This window comes from Plecotus auritus (genome assembly GCF_963455305.1).
Source record: "Plecotus auritus genome assembly, chromosome: 1".
In the NCBI taxonomy this organism is placed as follows: domain Eukaryota; kingdom Metazoa; phylum Chordata; class Mammalia; order Chiroptera; family Vespertilionidae; genus Plecotus; species Plecotus auritus.
Window position 1 is genome coordinate 144,168,520 of NC_137770.1, and position 22,751 is coordinate 144,191,270.

The following is a 22,751-nucleotide window of genomic DNA, read 5'->3' on the forward strand; positions in this document are numbered from 1 at the left end:
AGGTTCGTGCCTTTGACCAGGAATCAAACCTGAGACCCTTTGGTCCGTGGACTGGCATTCTAACCACTGAGCTAAACCAACCAGGGCTAAAAATTTTAATTTTCAACAGAATTTTTAAAAATTCCCATAGTTGAATATTTTTAGTTTGCCATGGTTGAAAAAAAAATTTCTAAAATGGGCTTTTTCTCCTTCTGCTCTCCATTCTCACCCAGTCTAAATCCATACTTGAGGCAGAACTTACAAGATTAGAGAACAGAGAGAAAACAAACCAAAAGAAGGTGTAGAAGGTGAAAGTGGAATAAAATTAGTAAAACACGGACACAACATTTCCTACTAGGTATTATTCTCCCCATTGAGATAGAAAGATTTGGGGCACTTAGATTGTGCTAAGAGAAATTCAATCCTTCAGTACAACTCTGATTAGGAGTGTCCTAATAAATGGTCCCTGAATTCTTTCATATAATATCTAAAACAATTTCAAAAAATAATGTAACACATTTGCTATACTTTGATTCAAACAATTCTAAGAACTAGAGGGATTTCAGAGATGAACAACAAGAACTTCATTTACTAAATTAGGAACTAAAGACTAAAGGTTTAAGTGAATTGCCCACAACAGAACTAAAACTGGAAGCCAAAGTTGAAAGCCTTGACTCTGTAGCTTTAAGAGACTTGAAGACTATTTTATGAGCAAAAAGAATTACCCAAATTAATACATTAATAGTACCAGAAGCTAAATACATAAATAATAAAAACAAGAGAGTTCAAATTGATTGGAAATCTAAGAGTTATAACTTTTAAAAAGCTTAGAAAACTGTGTTTAAATTAATATTCAAATTAATTCAGAATCATTTTTCTTGACTGTCCAGACATGCTTCTTATCTTCAGAGTGCTTTTATAGCCTCACAAATGTACACTCTGCTGATATGAGATAAAGAAGTTTCCAATCTCAAAATGTTTCTTTTGCCTATACTTTGCAGTGTAAATAATGCTTACCTTGGTGAGAGGCTTCCTCGGGGTGAGCTTCCTCTGCCAACAAGGCTGCGGCTATTGTCTCCAAGATCCTGATCTGCAGTGTAAATATTTCATAGCTGATAAAGTGACTCTCTAGATAAGAGATTTTAATCTCTTGCCCTGATTTTTCCCTAAAACATACATGAAACCTTTAGCACTATCTTTGTATTTACTATGAAAATAAAAGATCTAGTATGTTGCTAGTTTAAAATTGCTGAACTGTGGCATTTAAGGCGTTGTCTCTACATGTTTCTGTGGGTGTAGAAGGCCATGGATTATGTTCTGTTCTTTCATTCCTTTCAATTTTACAGCACAGAAGTGTGGTTTGCATTTGCAGTACCCTCCCCTCAGCCACTTTTAATTTCTATGGTTAAAGTAATGAATCACAGCGGTGAACTGGTAATCTGCATGCTTATCACAGCAAATCCTTACACTTTGTTTTTTTTAACACTTTGCAACCCAAGAGAAGTAATAACATACATATTACATAGAGCCACACACCAAGATTAAAATTATATATATATATTAATTACAAGGAACCTCACACCAAGAATAAAGTTAAATATAACGTTAAATATCCAAATTGACAAAAATAAGTAGGAACACAGAATTCTGTATTTAAAAGGAAATTTTTAATTTCTTCAAAATATTCCTGAGGTAACAGAGTATCTCTGCTTGAAAAGTAACTTGTATTTCCTAGTTAGTTGCTTATAAAATCACCCTATCTGGCCTCTTTCAAGGTTGTCCTCCCCTTATTCAGTCAGGTAACCTTTGACCCTTGAAGGGTAAAGACATGACTGATCCATTCTTGGTGAACTGCTAAACCCATTCCCTTCCCCCAAACAGGCATGACTACTTGGACATGTCAACAAATCCTTAAGGATGGAATGAAACAAAGCAAATCCAGCAACTCATTAAAATAGTACAAGAGGCAAATGCTACAAAATGTCAACTGGTCAAAATTCACAGGATTACTAAACACTGTAGAAATTCTCTAACAGGATTTTTTTTTTTTAAACCAAGTTTGTGTAATGCAATTTCATGAATTATGCAAATAAAGGTTTAGGCTATTCACCAAAAAGCCCAGTGTTATGTTACTTTCATTGCATAGAACTGAGAACTGAACACATCAATCACAGAAGTCACAGGAGACGTTGCATTCCTGCCTGCTGATGCTTCTGCTTAAACATTTACATTTCAGAGAGTGAAAAAGGCACATAACTATTTTGCAGCACAGCATACTATTTACTTCCAACTGTGATTCTTCTCATAAAGAAAAAAAAGGCATAATTCTATATTAAGCACACCTTTAGACTTTTCAAATAAAATAAGCAATTGAGGGGAAAATTTCATTGGGTAAGAGGAATAGAATTTTAGAGTTTAAAAATTCTTGAAAACTTACCTGTTTGAGTGTTTTCAGACTGAGCTATAAGAGCTGCCATTGAAGAATTTGTATTTAATCTATTGCCATACATATGAGATGGTGCCTGACTAAGAGAAGATCCAGGTAGGGCATTTGCCTAAATAAAAAGAATTATAAAGATAAGTAAATTATATTTGAAAAATCTTAATACTTTTCCTCCTGATGGACCTAATAGCTATTTACTCCAACCTACGAATATAAGCAAAAATTCATAACTATCTGAAGAGCAAATTTCATTCTCACTTGTTTTACCATTACAACATTTCAGTTTTTGAAGTTACATAACTCCATTTTTTTATAAAGGACCAGAACATTCAAAGGTAACTATTCCTGCTTTAATTTCCAAGTATGTAGTCAGTATCAAAACACAGTGGCATGGTAACCATGTGAACATATGACTATTTAATCTTATTTTTTTTTTAATATACTTTATTGATTTTTTACAGAGAGGAAGGAAGAGTGATAGATAGAAACATCGATGAGAGAGGAGAGAAACATCGATCAGCTGCCTCCTACACACCTCCCACTGGGGATGTGCCCGCAACCAAGTTACATGCCCTTGACCGGAATCGAACCTGGGACCCTTCAGTCCGCAGGCTGACGCTCTTCCACTGAGCCAAACCGGTTTTGGCTATTTAATCTTATTAAACCACTATAAAATAAGGGCAGGTAGACAACAGATGTTTAACATGCTTTTTAGTCTCTTACATCATAGGATGCTAAGGAGGTCAAAACGTCCAACATCTATTTTTAGTATTTTAACTCTACAGAGCCTTATTTCCATTAACTGTCATTAGTAAAACCTGCACACTATTTTGTTACTTTCTATTTTGATAGACTTGGAAGCCTGCTGCTTTTTCTGTTTTGTTTTTATTTTAAAAGGAAGCAAACAGGCATTACAAGTATGTTTTCTATACAATGTAAGGCTCAACGAATCACAGCTTTGCTCTGACCCCATATAAGGCACTGTCTTTTTGGCAGGAAGCCAGCTCTACTAACTTAAGAGCTGATCCAAAGTTTGTGATTCATTCATGCTGCTAACCACAATTCTGAAGGCCTCTACTGGGACTTGTGCCAAACAAGCGAAAATGAACCCTTAAACAGATGAAGCTAAGGAGGCTGGCCAAAGTCTTGAGTAATCCATTGTAATAAAAATGCCTTCTTTGATGTGAACAGTTTCTCCCACTTTCCAAGAATATTATAACTTTAAAATGTGGCATTTTGGAAGCAAATCTCTGGTACACAAAATACTGTCATATTCACAGAAGGCTATTACTAGCCTGAAATACTCTTCAGATTTAACAGAACCACAAAATTTAAAATACACTTCATATTCTTTTTCATGAATGAAATCAAACTTAAGTTTTTATAAAACGAATCACTGTATAGTTATTTCAGAACGAAATTCTAAAAAATAATTTCAAGTATTGAAGCACATCTAATATAAAGAAGTTGAATAACAGCAGAACTAAAGATGTGGGACATTTTGAAATGTATAACTACACACAGGAGACCAAGATGACATAGTAGTTATAAAAAGCAAAATCTTACAGAGAATAAACAATGTTTCTGGAAAGACTCAGACCCTGACATTATATCTGGCCTCTAGACAACTTATTAAGCAAGAAAACTTGACCTTAAATTCATAGTCTTCTTGATGCAGAATCATGCCTCTCCTTGCTTTCCATTGTTTCAAAGGGTATATTTCACAGTTCATACTTTAATGTCTAAGATCAATTGGTCAATTTCTGGGTTTCGTTTTTCCTCTTATTAAAGATATGTATACAAAGCCAGTAAGTTTGTACCGTAAAGTCCTATTTAACCATCAACTAGCTTTAGTAAAAGTTAAGTCATAATTTTAACCTGACGATCATACTAGATATTTATCATGCATTTAGTGTTATATACATAAAATATACAATTCATAAGTAAAAATATAGTGAGATTTTTTTTTTTTACCTCCCCAGAAGTCAAATACTTGGGAATCTTGGCTACTTATCAAATAACTTAGAAAAAGAAAAATCCAAACCAACAGAAAGACCAGATGTTACCAGTGACATGAGTTAAAAATCTCAGGTACCTTATACTTAAAAATGCCTTTCACTGAGCCAATTTATTCTTACTCTAGACATAATTCCAAAAAGATCAACTAAGCATAAAAAAGATTAGAAGTGGAAAATTAATTAGACAGAGGAAGAAAAAGTAATATCTTAAGACAGTTTGTTGGCAGCAAGAAGTAACAGCTGAGACAGCAAAAGAAGAGAGAAAAATATGAGCAAGAATAAACATATTACAGAGTTCTGGTGGGGTGGTGCTCAAAGAACACAGATATCTAGATGCCTTAGTATATGCATCTTAGCCTTTAAAAAAAAAACCCACATGTTTCTATTGACTAGAGAGAGGAAGGAAGAAGGACAGAGAGGTAGAAACATCAATGAGAAACAGAAACATAGACTGGGTGCCTCCTGCACATCCCTGGGTATTGAGCCCGTAACCCAGGCATATGTCCTGACAGGAACTGAACCAGTGATCTCTTGGTTCGTGGGTCAATGCTCAACCACTGAGCTACACTGGCCAGGCTACATCTTAGCATTTTGATTCTCCTTTTTCATGCAGTCATCTTTTACTGAATCAGAACTAATATAATACCAGTTGGATTACTTTTTTAGTTGCAATTATCAGTTTTATGAGCTGCCTTAGTCTCTTGGTAAGAACCAAAAGATCCTGCCTGGCTGGTGTGGTTAGTGGTTGAGCTTCGACCTAAGCACCAGAAAGTCGCTGTGCTGGTATCTGGTTGGGGCACTTGCCCAGGTTGGGGGCTCAATCCCCAACAGGGGGCGTGCAGGAGGCAGCAGAATGATGTTGATCTTTTTCTCTCATCGATGTTTCTAGCTCTCTTCCTCTCCTTCCCTCTCTCTCTCTTAAAAATAAAATAAAATAAAATAAAATAAATCAATAAAAATAAAAAAAATCAATAAAAATATATTAAAAGAAAAAAAAGAATCAAAAGATCGTACTCTAATCAGAAATACATCCTTTTTCAGCAAGGGTTCCTTCTATCAAGGGCTTTATATTTACCTTATTAGCTTCAAATTTCTTGATGTAGTCTCCAAATTATCTTACCTTGCAAATCACACACTAGACTCACTATACTAAAAATTCAAAATGCAAAGTAGTACAACAGATCATGTTATCTGCTTAACATGATCAGCATAATGACTATTATCAGGAAAAGGATAAGTTATCTTTAACATAATTCCAAAGCAGAAAAGTATATATTTTATAAAGATGGCAGGCAAAAGTAAATTAACAATAATAAACTAAAATGGGAATGCATCCTTGATTATCCTAAATGACCAATTTCCCAAATTTTCTGAATGGGTAAAAATTATCTGGTAGTAGTTGTTTTTAAATTATTGCATTTATCTAAATGAGAAACTTTCAAAAGAGATAAAAAATAAGTTATTAATTTTACCAGGTAGAGTTTTGTGATGTATTAAAATATCTAAACTACTCTACATTAAAACTCAATTAATTAACATCTTAACATGTTAAGCAGATAATATGAGTCACCAAAGACTCCACAAATGACTGACACTGTTTAGTCACTACTTCTGAAATGATGTTTAGAATGGTTAATGCTGGGAACCCTTAGTAACTGTTGGCACCATAGGCAGGGCCAAAAAAATCCCCAACATGTTAGTGAAAAGATTCCATAACTTAGTATCAATGAAGGAGGTTACCTAAGAGAGTAGGGAAAAGAAAGACAACTTACTGAGAAGAATACATGCATAATGCCTGGCAATGTGTAGACTCAAAAATTTTTGTTATCATTAATAAGTGAAATCACTAAGATTCAGGGGGGATGGAAGGATCTCCATGTGAACCGAAAGAAACAGTGGTTATGAAGCATAAAGAGCACTGAAAACTTTATATAAAAGAAATCTGGAACAAGGAACAAAGGAAACAATATGTACACATTTCTCCACAGTATACTTTGGACATGGACTTTAAACAGTACATGGAAAGCAAATTACTAATGTATCATAAGTCTCCTTCATAAAACCTGATATAAAGACTAGGAATATTCTTCACTTCTGGGGGGAAAAAAAGCCGCCCCTCCCAGTTTTCTTGGTCTACATTTGTTTTTTTAATATTTGATCAAGATATGAATATAATAAATGTTTTCCTCTTTAGCTATACTATGAGAACAACAAAATGTAAGTACCAGGTCAAGCAACTGAAAACTAAGGCCAATTTTAGGGTATACAAGAGAGGACTATACTAAACAGGAGAGTGTGAGTCCCACCAAAGAGGGTTAACCATTACTCAGGTACAGCCCCTGGTTGACACGTAGAAATGATGGTCCATAGTTACCAACTTTTCTAATTTTTAATTTTAAATGTTGACTGGAAATTTAAATTTAAAAAACACACATATGAAAACGTATGTTCCCACAAAAATTTGTACATGAATGTTCACAGAGGCATTATTCCTAATAGCTAAAAAATGGAAAGAAATCAAATTCTATTAATTCGTAAATAGATTAACAAAATGTGGTTTAAAAAAAAAAAAGACTGGCAATTCTTTATAGAGGGCAGTACCTACCTTATGACATGTCAATTTTATCTTGCCCAAGTAAGGAAAATGGCTATGTGGACAGATATCCTCCTTGGATCTACTGGCACTATAAGAATATGAGTTGTTAACATTGAGTGAAGGGTATCCATGATATATGTGAAATCTACTCTGTACTGTTTTTGTAACTTTTCTATACATCTAAAATTTTTTCAAAATAGAAAGTTAAAACAAAAAGAATATGACTATAAACTAGGTACTTGACTTTATAGTGTCCCACTGAAATCAAGTCATCTCAAAATGTGAAAGTAGGTGTTAGATTAGTTCAAAGATAAAAATATCTTATAGAATTATAAATTCATATTGCAATAATAAACATTTGCTTTAACTTCCAATATGTTATCTTAGAGAAGTGTTTTTTGTTCTCTTCCCAAGATTAATAGTTGAAAGGAACCACATCCACTCAAGATGTTATATTACACTTACTCTAATAACACTTTTTAAAAGCATAATTATTTTACAAGGTAGAGCCAAGGACAAACAGAGTAAGAATAAGCTGAACAATTATTGAGGTAAAGCTAAGTTATTTTGAAACAAAATGTGTTTAGGTGCCCGAATCAAAGAATAGCTTTAGCAAAGTTCTAACTTACGTTAAACATCCAGAAATATATGTGAGTCTACTAAGGCAGTGTTCAAACTCAAAGCAAACCAAAGCAATTTACTGTTTTCTAAGCAGACTGACCTATTAAAATATCAGTAAGATGAAAATTACATTTCAGCTTGAAACATCCCTGTTAATAGTTTACTTCTTATGTGAAACTAGAGGCCCGGTGCATGAAATTCGTCCATGGGTAGGGTCCCTAGGCCTAGCTGGTGATCAGGGCCGATCTGTGGGGCGGCCAGTGGGGAGATTGGGACCCCTGCTTGCACCCACCTTGGCCTGGCACTGCCTGCTCACCGGCCTCACCCCCCACCACCATCGCCAGTCACCAGGGCGACCAGTGGGGTGATCAGGGCTGGCAGTGCCTCCACTACTGCCTGCTGCCAGTGCCGTATCACTGACACCTGCCATGTTCCATGCTACTCCCTGGTGGTCAGCGCACGTCTAACTCCCAGTCACTCAAACTCCCGCTCATGGGGGCAATTTGCATATTAGCCTTTTATTATAGAGGATATCTATTTGTGACTACAGAGAAGTTTTAAAAGAGCTCTCATAGAGTAAAGTAACTACCAAATTCCTAGGTACTTGGCTCATTCTAAAAGAGTTAGTTGTGGAAGGAAAAAATCAGGCTAAGTCTACTCAATTATGTGAATATCAGACTTAAAAGTGGGTACTGTTTTGGTAGATTTATTTTCCCCTCTAATGTTGGTAACAGCAGAAAAATATGAAATGAAGAAAATTTAGGTTGGAAACAATAGTACCTATAGCAAAAATTTCACCTTTAGAAAGTATCATGGCAATACATCACCTAGAGGTGGATATGAAACTTCAAACTTCAGTCATACAGGAAAAGGTTACAGGAAGCATTTTTAAATACACAATTAACTTGTCAATACATGTTAAAATCAAACAATTCAAAAAAGTAGCTTTTCCTTCAAGCTTTCCAACCCTGACACACGATTTAAAAATACATTCTTCCAAAATTCTTCAAACTCAACTAAACTGAATATTACTTTAAAAATTCCTATTTCACATATACTATTAGAAGGAAAACCTATTTATTATCACGGTATCTGCCATAAACCAGGCCGTCTCACTTGGGCAAGGTACTTAACCTCTCTGTCATCAATCTATAAAAATGGAGATAATAGCCGAAACCAGTTTGGCTCAGTGGATAGAGCGTCGGCCTGCGGACTGAAGGGTCCTGGGTTCGATTCCGGTCACGGGCATGTACCTTGGTTGCGGGCACATCCCCAGTGGGAGGTGTGCAGGAGGCAGCTGATCGATGTTTCTCTCTCATCGATGTTTCTAGCTCTCTATCCCTCTCCCTTCCTCTCTGTAAAAACATCAATAAAATATATATTAAAAAAAATTGGAGATAATAGTACCTATGCTCATAAAAATATTGTGGGAATTAGCTGAGTGGATATATGTAAGAGGCTTAACAGAATGCTTAGCACATGATAAACAAATTTTAGCTTGTTATTTAAAAAATTGTTTTCATAAGTTATTATGCTTTCCATCTTTGCCATTAACTTTGTTAGAGAATATAATCTACCAATTGTATTCTGATTAACATGGTTATACTTCAAAGACAAAAACGTATTTACCTAAGAAAAATCAGCAGGTATAAATGTCTCATTATGAAATGATATCTTAATTTATATACTGGGATGGGCAAAAGTAGGTTTAGAGTTGTGAGTATGTGAAAGTTTATTCTTATATCATTATTTATTTATTTATAATTGTATTATTTATTATTACTATCCTACTTTTGCCCACCCCTGTATAACAGCATAGCAATACTACAAATACAATGTAAGGACACAAATATTTAATGATAATTTATATATTTTTTCAATTTGCAAACACATTTTGACTAGAAAAGCTTCCAGGAAAAATCGGGGAACACTGGAAAACTTCATATATTCAATTCAAACTGCACTATGAAACACATTCTGGTAACGGCCCCCATTTCTATGTCAGCTCTACCACTAAGGCTTTAATACTGAGCGTGTGATGAGAGATGAAACCAAGTGTGAACAACTTTCAGGTCCAATGAGTAGGCTGACTGTTAAAGCTGTCAGGTTCAATTGCATCATTCCACATTATTCAATGCCCCAAACTGCTCCCTAATTGTTAGGAGCTTAACGTATTCAAAACCACTGTTTAGGCTAATGCTGAAATGCCCTACAATTGAGTTTCTAATAAAGTAGTGGGAGGGATCAAACCATAGTTAAATAACCACTGAACTCATGACTGAACAACAGGACTATATAGAATAGTCAACCAATTCTAAGGTTTCCTAATTGGTTAATATCTAGTTAATATATCACCTATCTTCTGGGGGAAAATTAAGTTCCTAGTACTACAGTGGTTACTGAAATAATCTAAGAATTGGAAAAGACCTTAGTCAACAGCTGAACCTAAAATGGGTAAAACTGCCCGGCCAGAATGGCTCAGTGGTAGAGCGTCGACCCATGAATGAACCAGGAGATCACCGGTTGATTCCCGGTCAGTTCACATACCCGGGTTGTGGGTTCAATCCCCAGTATAGGACGTGCAGGAGGCAGCCAACCAATGATTTTTTCTCATCACTGATGTTTCTATCTCTCCCTGCCTTTCTCTGAAATCAATAAAATCACATTTAAAAAAAAAATAAAATGTGCAAAATTCATATATCTGTGTTAACATGGAATTATGAGTCTTAAAAGAAAAATGTAATACTATTTTTAGCAAAGGAGGTGCTTCTGTAACAGTTGAAATTAATTATGTCCTACAACATCAGTGTAATAACCATTAATTCTAAAGTACATTACAGTGTGCAAAGTACTTATTTTCATTTGAACTTCCTAACATACATGTATGGCAGGTAGAACAGGTATTTTAGTTTTTATTTTATGTATGAAAAAAAATGATGCTCACAAATTTAAAAGAGCTGCCTATAGTTATAGTAGTGAGTAGCAAAGCTCCTGGAACCCAAGTTTTCTGACTCAAATTTCTGCTAGTTTGCACTGTATGACACAAATGGAAACAGTAAAATTCCTAACAATGTTTTTCAAAGAGATACCTCTTAACATACTAGCAGAGACCCATGATTGGGAAATTCATTTTTATGTTACAGATTGGTAAACCAGAGAGCAGGCTCAGCAGTCAGATTCCCTTGCTTCCAAACTTAAGTCTCATCATTTACTGGACATGTGACCTTGTGCGGTTACTTTGACCTTTCCATCATCCAAGTGACGTTACAGAGCACTGACAAAAACTTATTTTGCTCAAAATGTTAACTTCCTTAAAATTATAATCACCCCCTAAAATTACTAGAGGCCCAGTGCATGGATTCGTGCACTGGTGGGGTCCCTCGGCCTGGCCTGTGGGGATTGGGCCGAAACCAGCTTTCTGACATACCCTGAGGGGTCCCGGATTGCGAGAGGGCGGTTCCCGGGTGACGCATCCCGGAATAGGCTTCCTACTCTCTGGTTCCGGGTGTGTCACCTGAGAACTGCAGCTGCCAAGTCACCACAGCTCGGCAGCTCCTGCGTTGAGCGTCTGCCCCCTGGTGGTCAGTGTGCGTCATAGCTACCAGTGGGACAGGTGAAAGGTCAGACGTCGCTTAGGCTTTTATATATACAGATTTATTGAAACTTTCATTCTGATCAATCAAGTCGGGTGAATTGTTGGGAAAGTGAACCATTTTCTCAAACAGAATAAAAGTGTCATAATATTAGACACATCATTTGAAAGGAAATTAAGGACTACATCTAAGACAACTCCCTAAAACACACACACACGCATGCGTGTGCATGCACGCACACACACATGCACGCACACGTGCATGCCAAAGTTATGCTAGAAAACAAAATATTCATAATTGAAGTAAAAGTCTCACAGAAATCTACAAAACATTAGCCACTATATTGTACCTTCAAAATAGTTAAATATTTTAATTTACTAAATATCACATAAACCTTGCAAGTTCCTTTATTTAAATTATTTTTAAGTCTATATCCTTTTTATAACAGCAACACAGAGTGAACAATGAACCATGATTATCTACACGAAGACTATATCCAAAAGCAAAACCTAGAATGCAGTATATATTAGAATACAATTTTTTTTTCATTACATTCAACCTTAAATTCTTCTATTAAAGAAATCATCTTTCAAACAAAAGCACTTGAATTCTCCCAAAGACAGAACAGAATGAATGTAGAACTAGGAAACAGAGGGGAATGTGAAAGGCAAGATGGAAAATGGCAGACCTACAGAAACCAATTTATACCTATACTCATGATACAATAAGAGCATAGCACATCATTAAGAAAATCACATGGACAGTAGTTCTATCTTCCAATAATGTAAAAAAAAACCTATAATTTAACTATATTGCTGATATCTGTGAAAGAATAATTATTCTAAAAACAAGTATATCGAATAAAACATGATGATTTAACACTGAAGAAAACAAAGGTGAATTATCCAATATATTAACCAGTGAACTGCCACCCATCCAAAACGGAAACCATCCCCACATCTTGTTTTTATTCTATAGATGCTTAAGGCGTAAAAGAGCTATAAGAGGTTTTTTCAAATCAGGGTGCTAAGCATCAGACACCCTTCCCTCTCCCCCACTCTTAACACACAAAAACATCTCATTTTGTTCCCATTAAAGGCACAAATCTAGTCCCAGTTTTAATTTCTGTTAAGCTTCCTGATCTTACCTCCCTGACCACTTTGCAGAAAACAATTCTTAAAATAGCAATTAATCTAAACAAAAGGCCTATCTAAAACCAAGGCCAGAAAGATCAAGAATGACCTCTGGATTTTTCCTGCCGACACCAACCCAGTCACTAAAAATTACAACTTTCATTAAGTTTTTGGGGAAAGGAGAGAGGCAAAACATTATTCAAATTTAACATTTCTATTCTCTGATTTATATGTCATGGTTTTCTTAATAACTGTAACAAGACTTCTATAATTACATTTTAAATATTGATTATTTTAATTTACCTTATATCATTGCTCTCTTAACTTTAAAACATCTACCTATTAAAAAAAAAACTATATAAAAGGATAGGATCTGATTATCTAAACACAACGACTTGCGTGATTTGAAAACAAAGAGGGCCTATATGAGAGTTAAACCAGAAATAAACTTTTGTCATTTTGAAAAAATTCAATTACCAAGTACATCACAATTTTAAGAGTCCTATCTAAACATTCTATTTATTCTAAACATTTTTGTATCCTTTCCCTTGCACACCACCTAGAAAATTCACATTTTGCACATTCAATACCAATACTATTGTCTCAGGCAGCTAAATTGAAGTAGTTCCGCTCTCGGTTCAACTGAGAGGTCAACCTGCCTCAGTTGCCTGGAGACTGATGGTTGCTACAGCAGCACCAGATAAGCCAGGCTAAATAAGCTGCAGCTTAAAGGCAGAAAGCCTTTACTGCTGGACTGAAACAGAGATACAGTTGTCTCAGCATGTAGCTAGCATTTGAGTCTAACTGGCTGATCACATTTATAAGAGACCCATCTTATTGAAACATGGAAAGAGGATAAACACTAAAGATTTTAATTGGACTGAATCCTGGATTACTTGCAACTGTGATTTCTTTGTTCTTTAGTTGTGTCATATGTTAAGTGGAATTTTCCCTCAAGCTATAAATTTCTCTTTACCACTACTTCCCCCATCGACCTCCCTAATGCCAATCCCTAAAACCACAAACATAATGAATAAGAAGAAATGAGATTTTTGCTTAAATCAACCTTGAATTAACCAGAGAGTAACTAAAACAGACTTTATAAAGAAAGAAAAATACACAGTGAAAATGTTCCTGTGAGACTTTATCCAAGAATATAAAGCTATCAACAGCATATGGCTACACTCAATTAAAATTGAAAGAGATAAAATAAAAACATAAAGATATTTATCTTTTCACCCTCTCTATCTCCAAATTCCTATTATTATGGCTACCTCACTAAGGCTAGTGAAATACCCTAAAGAAGAACTCTCCTAAACTAGTCAAACTCCACTTATTCAGGTTAAGAGGCTCACCAAATAGTTAGCTTTCATTTTCAAAGATAATACCACTAATTATGCCATTGATTTTCTGTGACCAACTGTCTGTTGTTTATTCTAATATGTAACGTAATTATAATGGTGATTGTTTATACTGCACCATCATATACTTTAAAAATAACAATGCTGTGCTTTGATGTACAGCCTACAGAAAATACTAGAAAAGTATCTACATTCTAAAGGCCCATACAATGGAAATTATGAAGACATACATAAAGCATAAGATTACAGCAAGTTACAAACAACTATTTAGTTTTTTGCAATTAGACATGTATCACAGTTATAATTTTCTCAAAATGTTAACACACTTCTAGAGCTTTGTATAAAATAAAAGTAAAATAATAAAGAATTTCAAATAAATAAATATTTTATATACTTTAGGAATTTTAATATATTGCCTTTAGGGAAATGTGGGGATAGGAATGGGCTAGAGAAGGGGTGTGTGTGTGTGTACATAGCTTTGCCCATTTGCTGTCCTTTTTATTCAAGATCATGATTTTTCTGATTTGACTCTTGCTTTTAAAGCATTCCTGTAGACTAGATCACCTATCAAATTACAGGTCAAAAGTGGAGGAAAAGCATAAATAAAAAACCAACAGCATAGTCACCATTATTTACAATATTTATGAACATTCCTTCTCTGCCACTAGGAGGAAAATCATATAGTACTTAAAGGGATCTTTCACTCTTTACTCTATATTCACTTTTTATTCTATATTCTCCTACACTGGTTTTTAAAAACTTAGCAGATATTCAGACATTATTTGTGTGGGTTTTAAAATTACAAATGTAATTCCACAAGTCCAAAATTGGTTCATAGTTTTTAAAAAGTCCAACTTTCTAAAAGAAATAATAACAGCACCCCACAAATTACTATTTTACATCATTAGAAAAAATTAAGAAACTCAGATAATAATCAGTTGGCACCAACATTTGTCTTCTCTGATGAGTATCATGTAAAAATGTCTATGATTTCCACTGACATGTCAATACAAATTGAGAAGATACTCTATAAATTCCTATAGGAAACCCTACCTCATTTCTCTCTCCTCACTTTCAAAACTGATAACCCATCTTCATGTTATTTTATAATGTACCTGAGTTGTAGCAACAGTAGGGGTTGCAGATGATGCCACTGATGGGGACAGAGCTCCCACTTGTTGCAAATGCCCAGAAGACTGCTGAGGTAAATGAGAACTGGAGACAGGAGTACTAGATCCTGAGCCAGATACTAGATTTGGAAATGATACTGCTACATCATTGCTGTTATAAATACCTGAAAGAAAAGAAATATTTTACAACTTAGCGGTGAAATTTGTCACAGACACACATTAATCAATAAGTTAGAATACCCACATTTCCTCCTGATCCCTCCTCCAATGACAAATTTTATTGGTGGTGGCGGTAAAAAAAAAAAAAAAGAAAAAGAAAAAGAAAACGGTACCAGTAACTAAATACTGATTTTTCATAAAACATTTTTTTTAAAAAAAGCCTACATCTTTATATATATATAAAATGGCTTTGGCAATAGACAGGGATCACATCAGGAAGTGCTTTATAAAAGAGCAATGACATGTTTTTTAAGTAGAAGAACAAAGCAATTAGAGTTGCATAAAAGCACTTGGTCAGCCTTTCAAAATGCAGATACTAAGGCCCCAGAACTCATGATTGAGAGGAGGTGAAATGGGAAAAGACTTTGTTTTAGAAAGGTCACCTATGCTAAAATGTAGAAAATAAAATGGAGTAGGACTAGTCTTGAGATTCAAAGACCAATAAAGAGCTGATGACATTGTGGGGCACAGCTGTGAGGATAAACAACAGGTGGATTCTAGGGATATTCAGGAGGTAGGATAGGGCTTTGACTAACTAAATGGGGTGCACAGGTGGGGGTAGAGGTGGAGGGGTGACAGAGGATTAGGGAATAATCATGACAGTGGACTACTGGGTGGTGGTAACAGTCTCTTCAAGGAACAAAGAACACAGTGATACCATGGTAAAAGCTAGGACGGAAGGGGAAATGAGAGTGGAAGCAAGTTATTCTCAAAAAGTGGATGGGAAGAGGAGGAAAAAAGAAAAAAAATATTAAAGAGAAAACATGGAGCTATTGGGGAGAAAAAAAGTGGTTTGTTTTCTGTTATGTTTTTTGTTTTTTTCAAGATGGGAGATCATGGCTCTGGCTGGGTAGTTCAGTTGGTTAGAGCATTGTCCCAAAAGGTCCAGGTTGTGGGTTCAATCCTGACCAAGGCACATACAAAAAATCAACCAATGAATGCATAAATAAGTGGAACAACAAATTGATTTTTCTCTCTCTTTAAAAATCAATAATAATAATAAAAAAAAGATGGGAGATCATGGGTCATATACTGATAATAAAGAGCCCACAGTGAAATAGAGGGTCTTTGCAGATAAAAATAAGAGATGGGATTATCTATAAATCAGTGGGGTTCTCAACCAGGGGTGATTTTGTTCCACAGAAGACATCTGACAATGCTTGGAGACATTTTTGGCTGTCAAAGCCAGGGAGTGCTACTGGTATCTAGTATGGAGAGGCAATGGATGCTGCTAAACATCTTAGAATGCCCAGGACAACTCTTCCCAACTAAGAATTATCTGGTCTACAGTGTCAATAGTGTGGAAATTGAAGAATCCTGTTATAAATTCTTGGGAGTGTGGGAAGAAATAAGATCCTAAGAACTTGACACTTATAGGGGTCCTCAAACTTTTTAAACAGGGGGCCAGTTCACTGTCCCTCAGACCGTTGGAGGGCCGGACTATAGTTTAAAAAAAAAACTGAACAAATTCCTATGCGCACTGCAGGCCCGGGACGAGTCGGCTGCTAAGCAGAACAGGCAGCGGCACCCGGCGGGACGAATAAATGTCCTCGGCGGGCCGCATGTGGCCCACGGGCCGTAGTTTGAGGACGCCTGCTTTAACAAGAGGAAAGCAGAAAAAAAATGAACATTAAGTGGACTACAGCAAAAAAAAAAAAAAAAAAAAAAATCTTTTTGAGAAACTATAGCCCTTGAGGGCAACAATAGTTATTATATCAATATACAATTTAATTTGTTCTAAAGAACATAAACATTATTGATTCATAATAAATAAAAGCACCTACACTCTTTAAACAAGGGGAATAAAAGAATTGGGACATTATAAAGTCTTTACAACTATAATTGAGGCCCCTATGATATCTACTATTTCTCCAGAAAAAAAAATACCCATAGTTTATTCGTTCAACAAATGTATCTATTATGCAAACATCTGAGAGCCCGCTGTTTGCCAGACATTATTCTAAACCCTGGAGATACAAAGCCATTAAAGACATGTGGTCTTCCCCTTCAAGAAGTTTAATGAAGGAAGGGGGCTTAAAAGGGGAGGAGAGACAATTTCATAAGACTGTGAAAGTGATAGGAACATCCTCAGGGGGCTATGAGTGCATATAAAAGGGGAATCTAACCCAGACTTAGGGCAGAGAGGGTGGGGTGGAGGTGGGAGGTAAAAAAAAACTCACTGGAAAAAGCTAATTTCCAAAGGAGCTATATATAGAACAGAGGCAGAGGGTGGTGTGAGGAAGAAACACACTTCAGAGAGCAGGGTAAATTCTAATAACTTATAAGGACCATCTGTATAGGTGAAGCAAGGAATAAGGAGAAAAAAGAAGCAGGAAATAGATTAAGAAGAACATTACAAGTTAAAATGTAAAAAGTTAAAAATTTTAGAGACAATAGGAAACTACTGAAGATTGTAAACAGAAGCTTGATGTGATCAGATTGGTGTTATAAGGAAAACATCAATCACTGGCACACACAAAGAATAGACTGGGAATGATATTTAAATAAATACCGAGAAAGCTATTAAGGATTGCTACAATAATACTGATGAGCAAAAAATTGGAACTAAACTAAGGTAATAGCACTAACGAGATATTACAAAGGAAAGGTTCAGAGGACTGGTAACAAATTAGATCTGAAGAAGAAAAAAAGGGAAGACTCAGGAATGACTCTGAAGCACCAGTAAAGTAGGCATGAGAGTGGTGATACCAGTCACTGAAGCAGAAGTAACAATTGAGAATATCCAGCATTTGGTTACTATATGTAGTTAGGTCACTAAGATGAGGTAGGCCCAATGAGGTAAATATCACTTCCATTTTACATATGAGCAAACATTAAAGAAATAACTTGTGCTGTTTGAGCTCCAGCTGAAGGAGAAGGTTTCTATACCATGACTCATACAAAGCAAATTGTCTGCAAATCCACCAGGAATCAACTGACTACAAAAACTGCTCCCAAGGTGCGCCCTCTACTGGAGGGGTGAAGAAACCTCATGTTACAGGCATGGTACAGTGGCACTCTGTGAAATTAAATGTTATCAGAAGTCCATAGAATTTCTGATTTGCAAACTTCCCTCCCAGCATCTGGTGCAAGAAATTGCTCAAGATTTCAAAACAGATCTGTGCTTCCAGGGTGCAGCTACTGGTGCTTTGCAGGAGTTAAGTAAATCCTGTCTGGTTGGCCTTTTTGAATACATCAATAATTATGTCAAAAGACATCCAACTAGCATTCCACATATGTAGAGAATGGGCTTAAGAATCCACTATGATGGGAAGCATTTGATTATTTAAAAAAAAAAAAAGTCATCCTAGTTGGTTTGGCTCAGTGGATAGAGAGAGCATCAGCGTGTAGACTGAAGGATCCTGGATTTTTTTTTTAATTTAATAAATCTTTATTGTTCAGATTATTACAATTGTTCCTCTTTTTTCCCCCATAGCTCCCCTCCACCCAATTCCCGCCCCACCCTCTGCCCTTACCCCCCCCTCCACTGTCCTCATCCATAGGTGTACAATTTTTGTCCAATCTCTTCCCACACCCCCCACATCCGTTTCCTCCCAAGAATTGTCAGTCCACTCCCTTTCTATGCCCTCGATTCTATTATATTCACCAGTTTATTCTGTTCATCAAATTTTTTTATTCACTTGATTTTTAGATTCACTTGTTGATAGATATGTATTTGTTGTTCATAATTTTTATCTTTACCTTTTTCTTCCTCTTCTTAAAGAATACCTTTCAGCATTTCATATAATACTGGTTTGGTGGTGATGAACTCCTTTAGCTTTTTCTTATCTGTGAAGTTCTTTATCTGCCCTTCAATTCTGAATGATAGCTTTGCTGGGTAGAGTAATCTTGGTTGTAGGTTCTTGCTATTCATCACTTTGAATATTTCTTGCCACTCCCGTCTGGCCTGCATAGTTTCTGTTGAGAAATCAGCTGACAGTCGTATGGGTGCTCCCTTGTAGGTAACTGTTTTTCTCTTGCTGCTTTTAAGATTCTCTCTTTGTCTTTTGCTCTTGGCATTTTAATTATGATGTGCCTTGGTGTGGTCCTCTTTGGATTCCTTTTGTTTGGGGTTCTGTGCACTTCCTGGACTTGTAACTCTATTTCTTTCACCAGGTAGGGGAAGTTTTCTGTCATTATTTCTTCAAATAGGTTTTCAGTATCTTGCTCTCTCTCTTCTTCTGGCACCCCCATAATTCGGATGTTGGTACAATTCAAGTTGTCCCAGAGGCTCTTTACACTATCTTCATATTTTTGGATTCTTTTTTCTTTTTGCGTTTTCGGTTGAGTGTTTTTTGCTTCTTTGTATTTCAAATCTTTGACTTGATTCTTGCGATCCTCTAGTCTACTGTTAGATCTCTGTATAATATTTTTTATTTCAGTCAGTGTATGCTTAATTTATAGTTGGTCCTTTTTTATATCCTCGAGGGTCTCACTAAATTTATCAGCCTTTTCTAGAAAATTCTTGAAAAACCTTATAACTGTGGTTTTGAGCTCTATATCCAGTCATTTGCTTTCCTCCATTTTTTTCATTTGTGATCTGTTTCTTTGTCTCCGCATTTTGGCTGCTTCCCTGAGTTGATAGAGTGGCTTTGTGTGCTAGGTTTCTTATAGGGCCCAGTGGCTCAGCCTCCCCAGTTACCTGAGGTGGGCACTCTTGGTGCACCCCTTTGTGGGCTGTGTGCACAGTCTTGTTGTAATTAAGCCTTGATTGTTGTTGGTATCACTGGGAGGAATTGACCTCCTGGCCAATTGGCTGTGAGGATCAGCTGTGTCTACACTGGGAGAACTTCTATGCTGGAGACACCCTTATGAGACAAGACTTACAAAAGCCTCTGTGCTCAGCTTGAATGGGGTGGAGTCTCAGGGAGGAGCAGACAGCATTGGTTTCCCGTCAGCCCTGCCCTAATAGGCCCCTGTGTCTCAGTGTCCCGTGGTAATCGCTGCAAGCACCTCTGAGAGAAAGCCGCCCCTGAGTTCCGCCTGCTGCCAGACAGTCCAGTTTCTCCCTGAATGAGTCTGGGTCCCCAGAGTCTCACCCGGAACTAGAGTTCAGCGCCGTCGGGAGCTTTTGTCTCCCTCCCACTTGAGAAAGCCAGCCGCGCACTCAGTTGCCAGTGTGGCTCAGTACCTCTGCCTCCTGCAGTTCCTGTGAGTCTCAGTGTGCTTTTCTCTTTCCTTCTAGTTGTAGAATTTCCACTCAGTCAGCCTTCCTGTGGTTCTGGATGATGTCCGTTTTGTCTTTTAGTTGTAGTTTTGAAATGGTTGTGCGAGGCAGCAGTTTAGGTGTTTACCTATGCCGCCATCTTGGTTTCTCGGGTCCCGGATTTAATTTGGGTCAAGAGCATGTACCTCATACCTTGGTGCAGGCTCCTGGCCCTGGTCAGGGCGCATGTGGGAGGCAACCAATCAATGCGTCTCTCCTACATCAGTGTTTCCCTTTCCCTCTCGCTCTTCCTCTCCCTCCCACTCTAAAAATCAAAATATCTTTGGTTGAGGATTATAAAAAATAATAATTAAAAAATATTTTTTCTTCTTCCTATTATTGGTAGTTATAAACGTTAGGTATTTTTCCCCCATAGGGTCAAAAGGTAGCTAAGTATATGATTGCAAGTAGAAAATAGAGGCTAGAAATCAGGTATTGACAGTTTTTTTCATTTTCATTTGTGTGTGAATTTTAAAAACATAAATGTGGGCACTTATAAAGCATTAATGCAAGTCAAAATGTTTCAGTGAACAAATTTCTGCAGTTCAACTTTAGAATAATCTATATATATAAAAGGCTTATATGCTAAGTGTCCGACCAGTCGCTATGACGCACACTGACCACCAGGGGGCAGATGCTCAACACAAGAGCTGCTGTGATGCGCAGAGAAATGCCACCATGGACGTGGCGCCCACAAAACAACACTCGGCTTCCCCCAAGTGGGACACAGGCCCTGCCACCACACCAGAGTGACAGCCTACCAAATCACAGCTGACACTTCCAAGACCCCATGGCACAAAATGCGGCCCACAGCCCAGTCCAGCCCGGAAACAGTCGCTGTGGGTGCCGGGTAAGGATGTCACATAGCAACGCCTGGCTTCCTCTCCCTAGCAACTAGCCTCCTTGCAGTTTTTCAGCCCAGGAACACCCAGGTGGAAACATTTCACACTTTAACCAAAGTCTGTGAAGCGTTTTCCCATGCCTCATCTCATTTGATCCTCAGAGAAGTCCTGGAGTAGGTAGATAGGAGACTTGGTGGAATCCTATTTTCTTTTCATTAGCCAGAAAACGGAGATTTAGAAAGCTTAGAAACTTGACCAGACTGAAAAGAAGTAAGAAATGGTGGACCTTAAAAATGACTTCAGGTTTCCTCACTGTGCAGAATGTAGTCAAACACTGCTGCAGTTAAATATTTTACCCTTTGTTCTCCCTGCGTGATCTACAATAATAATCTGCTTGGTGTTGATATTTACTGCTGTGTTGCTGATAATTACCTGAAAGAGAAGTTGAGATGCTTCACTGTGCTGGAAAAAGTTTAGCTACATCAGAAAGCATGTCTAATTAAGCAAGCTTATTCTATCCTATCTAATAAAGAGGGAATATGCTAATTGACCCTCATGTTGTTGCAAAGATGACGGCACTCACAGCCAATAAGGAGGGAATATGCTAATTGACTGCCCTGGAATAGCTGTATCCTGTGAGAAGATAGTCCAAGTAAACTGGGAGAAAATCAATTCTGCTTTCAGCCTGCAATAAAACTATCATAGGGATTTACCAAATAAGATAAAATAATGATCGGCAAAGAGGAGCAGGATTGGCAGCTCAGACAGGCTAACAACATTGCAGCGTCTTGCCAGCCTGACCCTCACGCTGTCGCAAAGATGGTGACGCCCACAGCCAATAAGGAGGGAATATGGTAATTGACTGCCCCACCCTCAAAGATGGCGACACCCATAGACAATATGTAGGGAATATGCTAATTGATTACCCCACCCTCAAAGATGGCAGCGCCCACAGCCACAAGTTGGCGGCTCCCAGTCCCCTCAGCCCCACCGGGGTGGCAGGCGCCCCGGCTGCTCCACGCCCTTGCCTCCAGATTTCCCCAGACCCCTCAGCCCCCCAGATGCCCAGGGCTGGCCCAAGGTGCAGGCAAGCCTCGGATGGTGGCTGCCCAGCCTCCCATGGCTGGCCCGAGGTGCAGGCAAGCCTCAGATGGCAGCTGCCAAGCTGCCCAATGCCGGCCGAGGCTTGCGCTGCTGGCAGTGGCAGCAGCAGAGGTGTGATAGGGCGTTGCCTTCCCCTGATTATCGGGTTGCCTCCCACCCCTGAGGGTTCCTGGACTGTGACAGGGAGCAGGCCGGGCTGAGGGACCCCCCTCCAGTGCATGGATTTTCATGCACTGGGCCTCTAGTATCTATAAAAGGCTAAGTTGACTTCACACATGCCCTATACATATAAAGCTATCGCTGGCATCAATCGCACATGTGTGTTTCAATCTGTCATTGTCAATCATGAATTTGGTTGGCACTTCTATTACAGAGAAAGGGCGAGTAGCAATATTAAAATATTTCTTCTAATTAATTTCCTTTGAATGTGCACGAATTCGTGCACCAGGCCACTAATTATAAATAAACCTGTTAAAATTTCCTGGACAATGACAGCATTTGAATTA

General features: G+C 37.4%; 1 protein-coding gene across 9 annotated transcripts in view; it reads right to left on the bottom strand.

Annotated features, from left to right (window-relative positions):
- The window catches only part of MLLT10 (MLLT10 histone lysine methyltransferase DOT1L cofactor), a 250,100-nt gene that overhangs the window by 23,267 nt on the left and 204,082 nt on the right, over positions 1 to 22,751 (bottom strand). For all 9 annotated transcript variants that reach the window (XM_080650474.1, XM_080650472.1, XM_080650473.1 and 6 more), the window contains 3 exons: positions 14,860 to 15,038; positions 2,417 to 2,534; positions 997 to 1,069 (listed from right to left, as the gene is read on the bottom strand). In XM_080650474.1, coding sequence (XP_080506600.1) covers positions 997 to 1,069; positions 2,417 to 2,534; positions 14,860 to 15,038 — 370 coding nt within the window. The remainder of the gene's footprint in view (positions 1 to 996; positions 1,070 to 2,416; positions 2,535 to 14,859; positions 15,039 to 22,751) is intronic.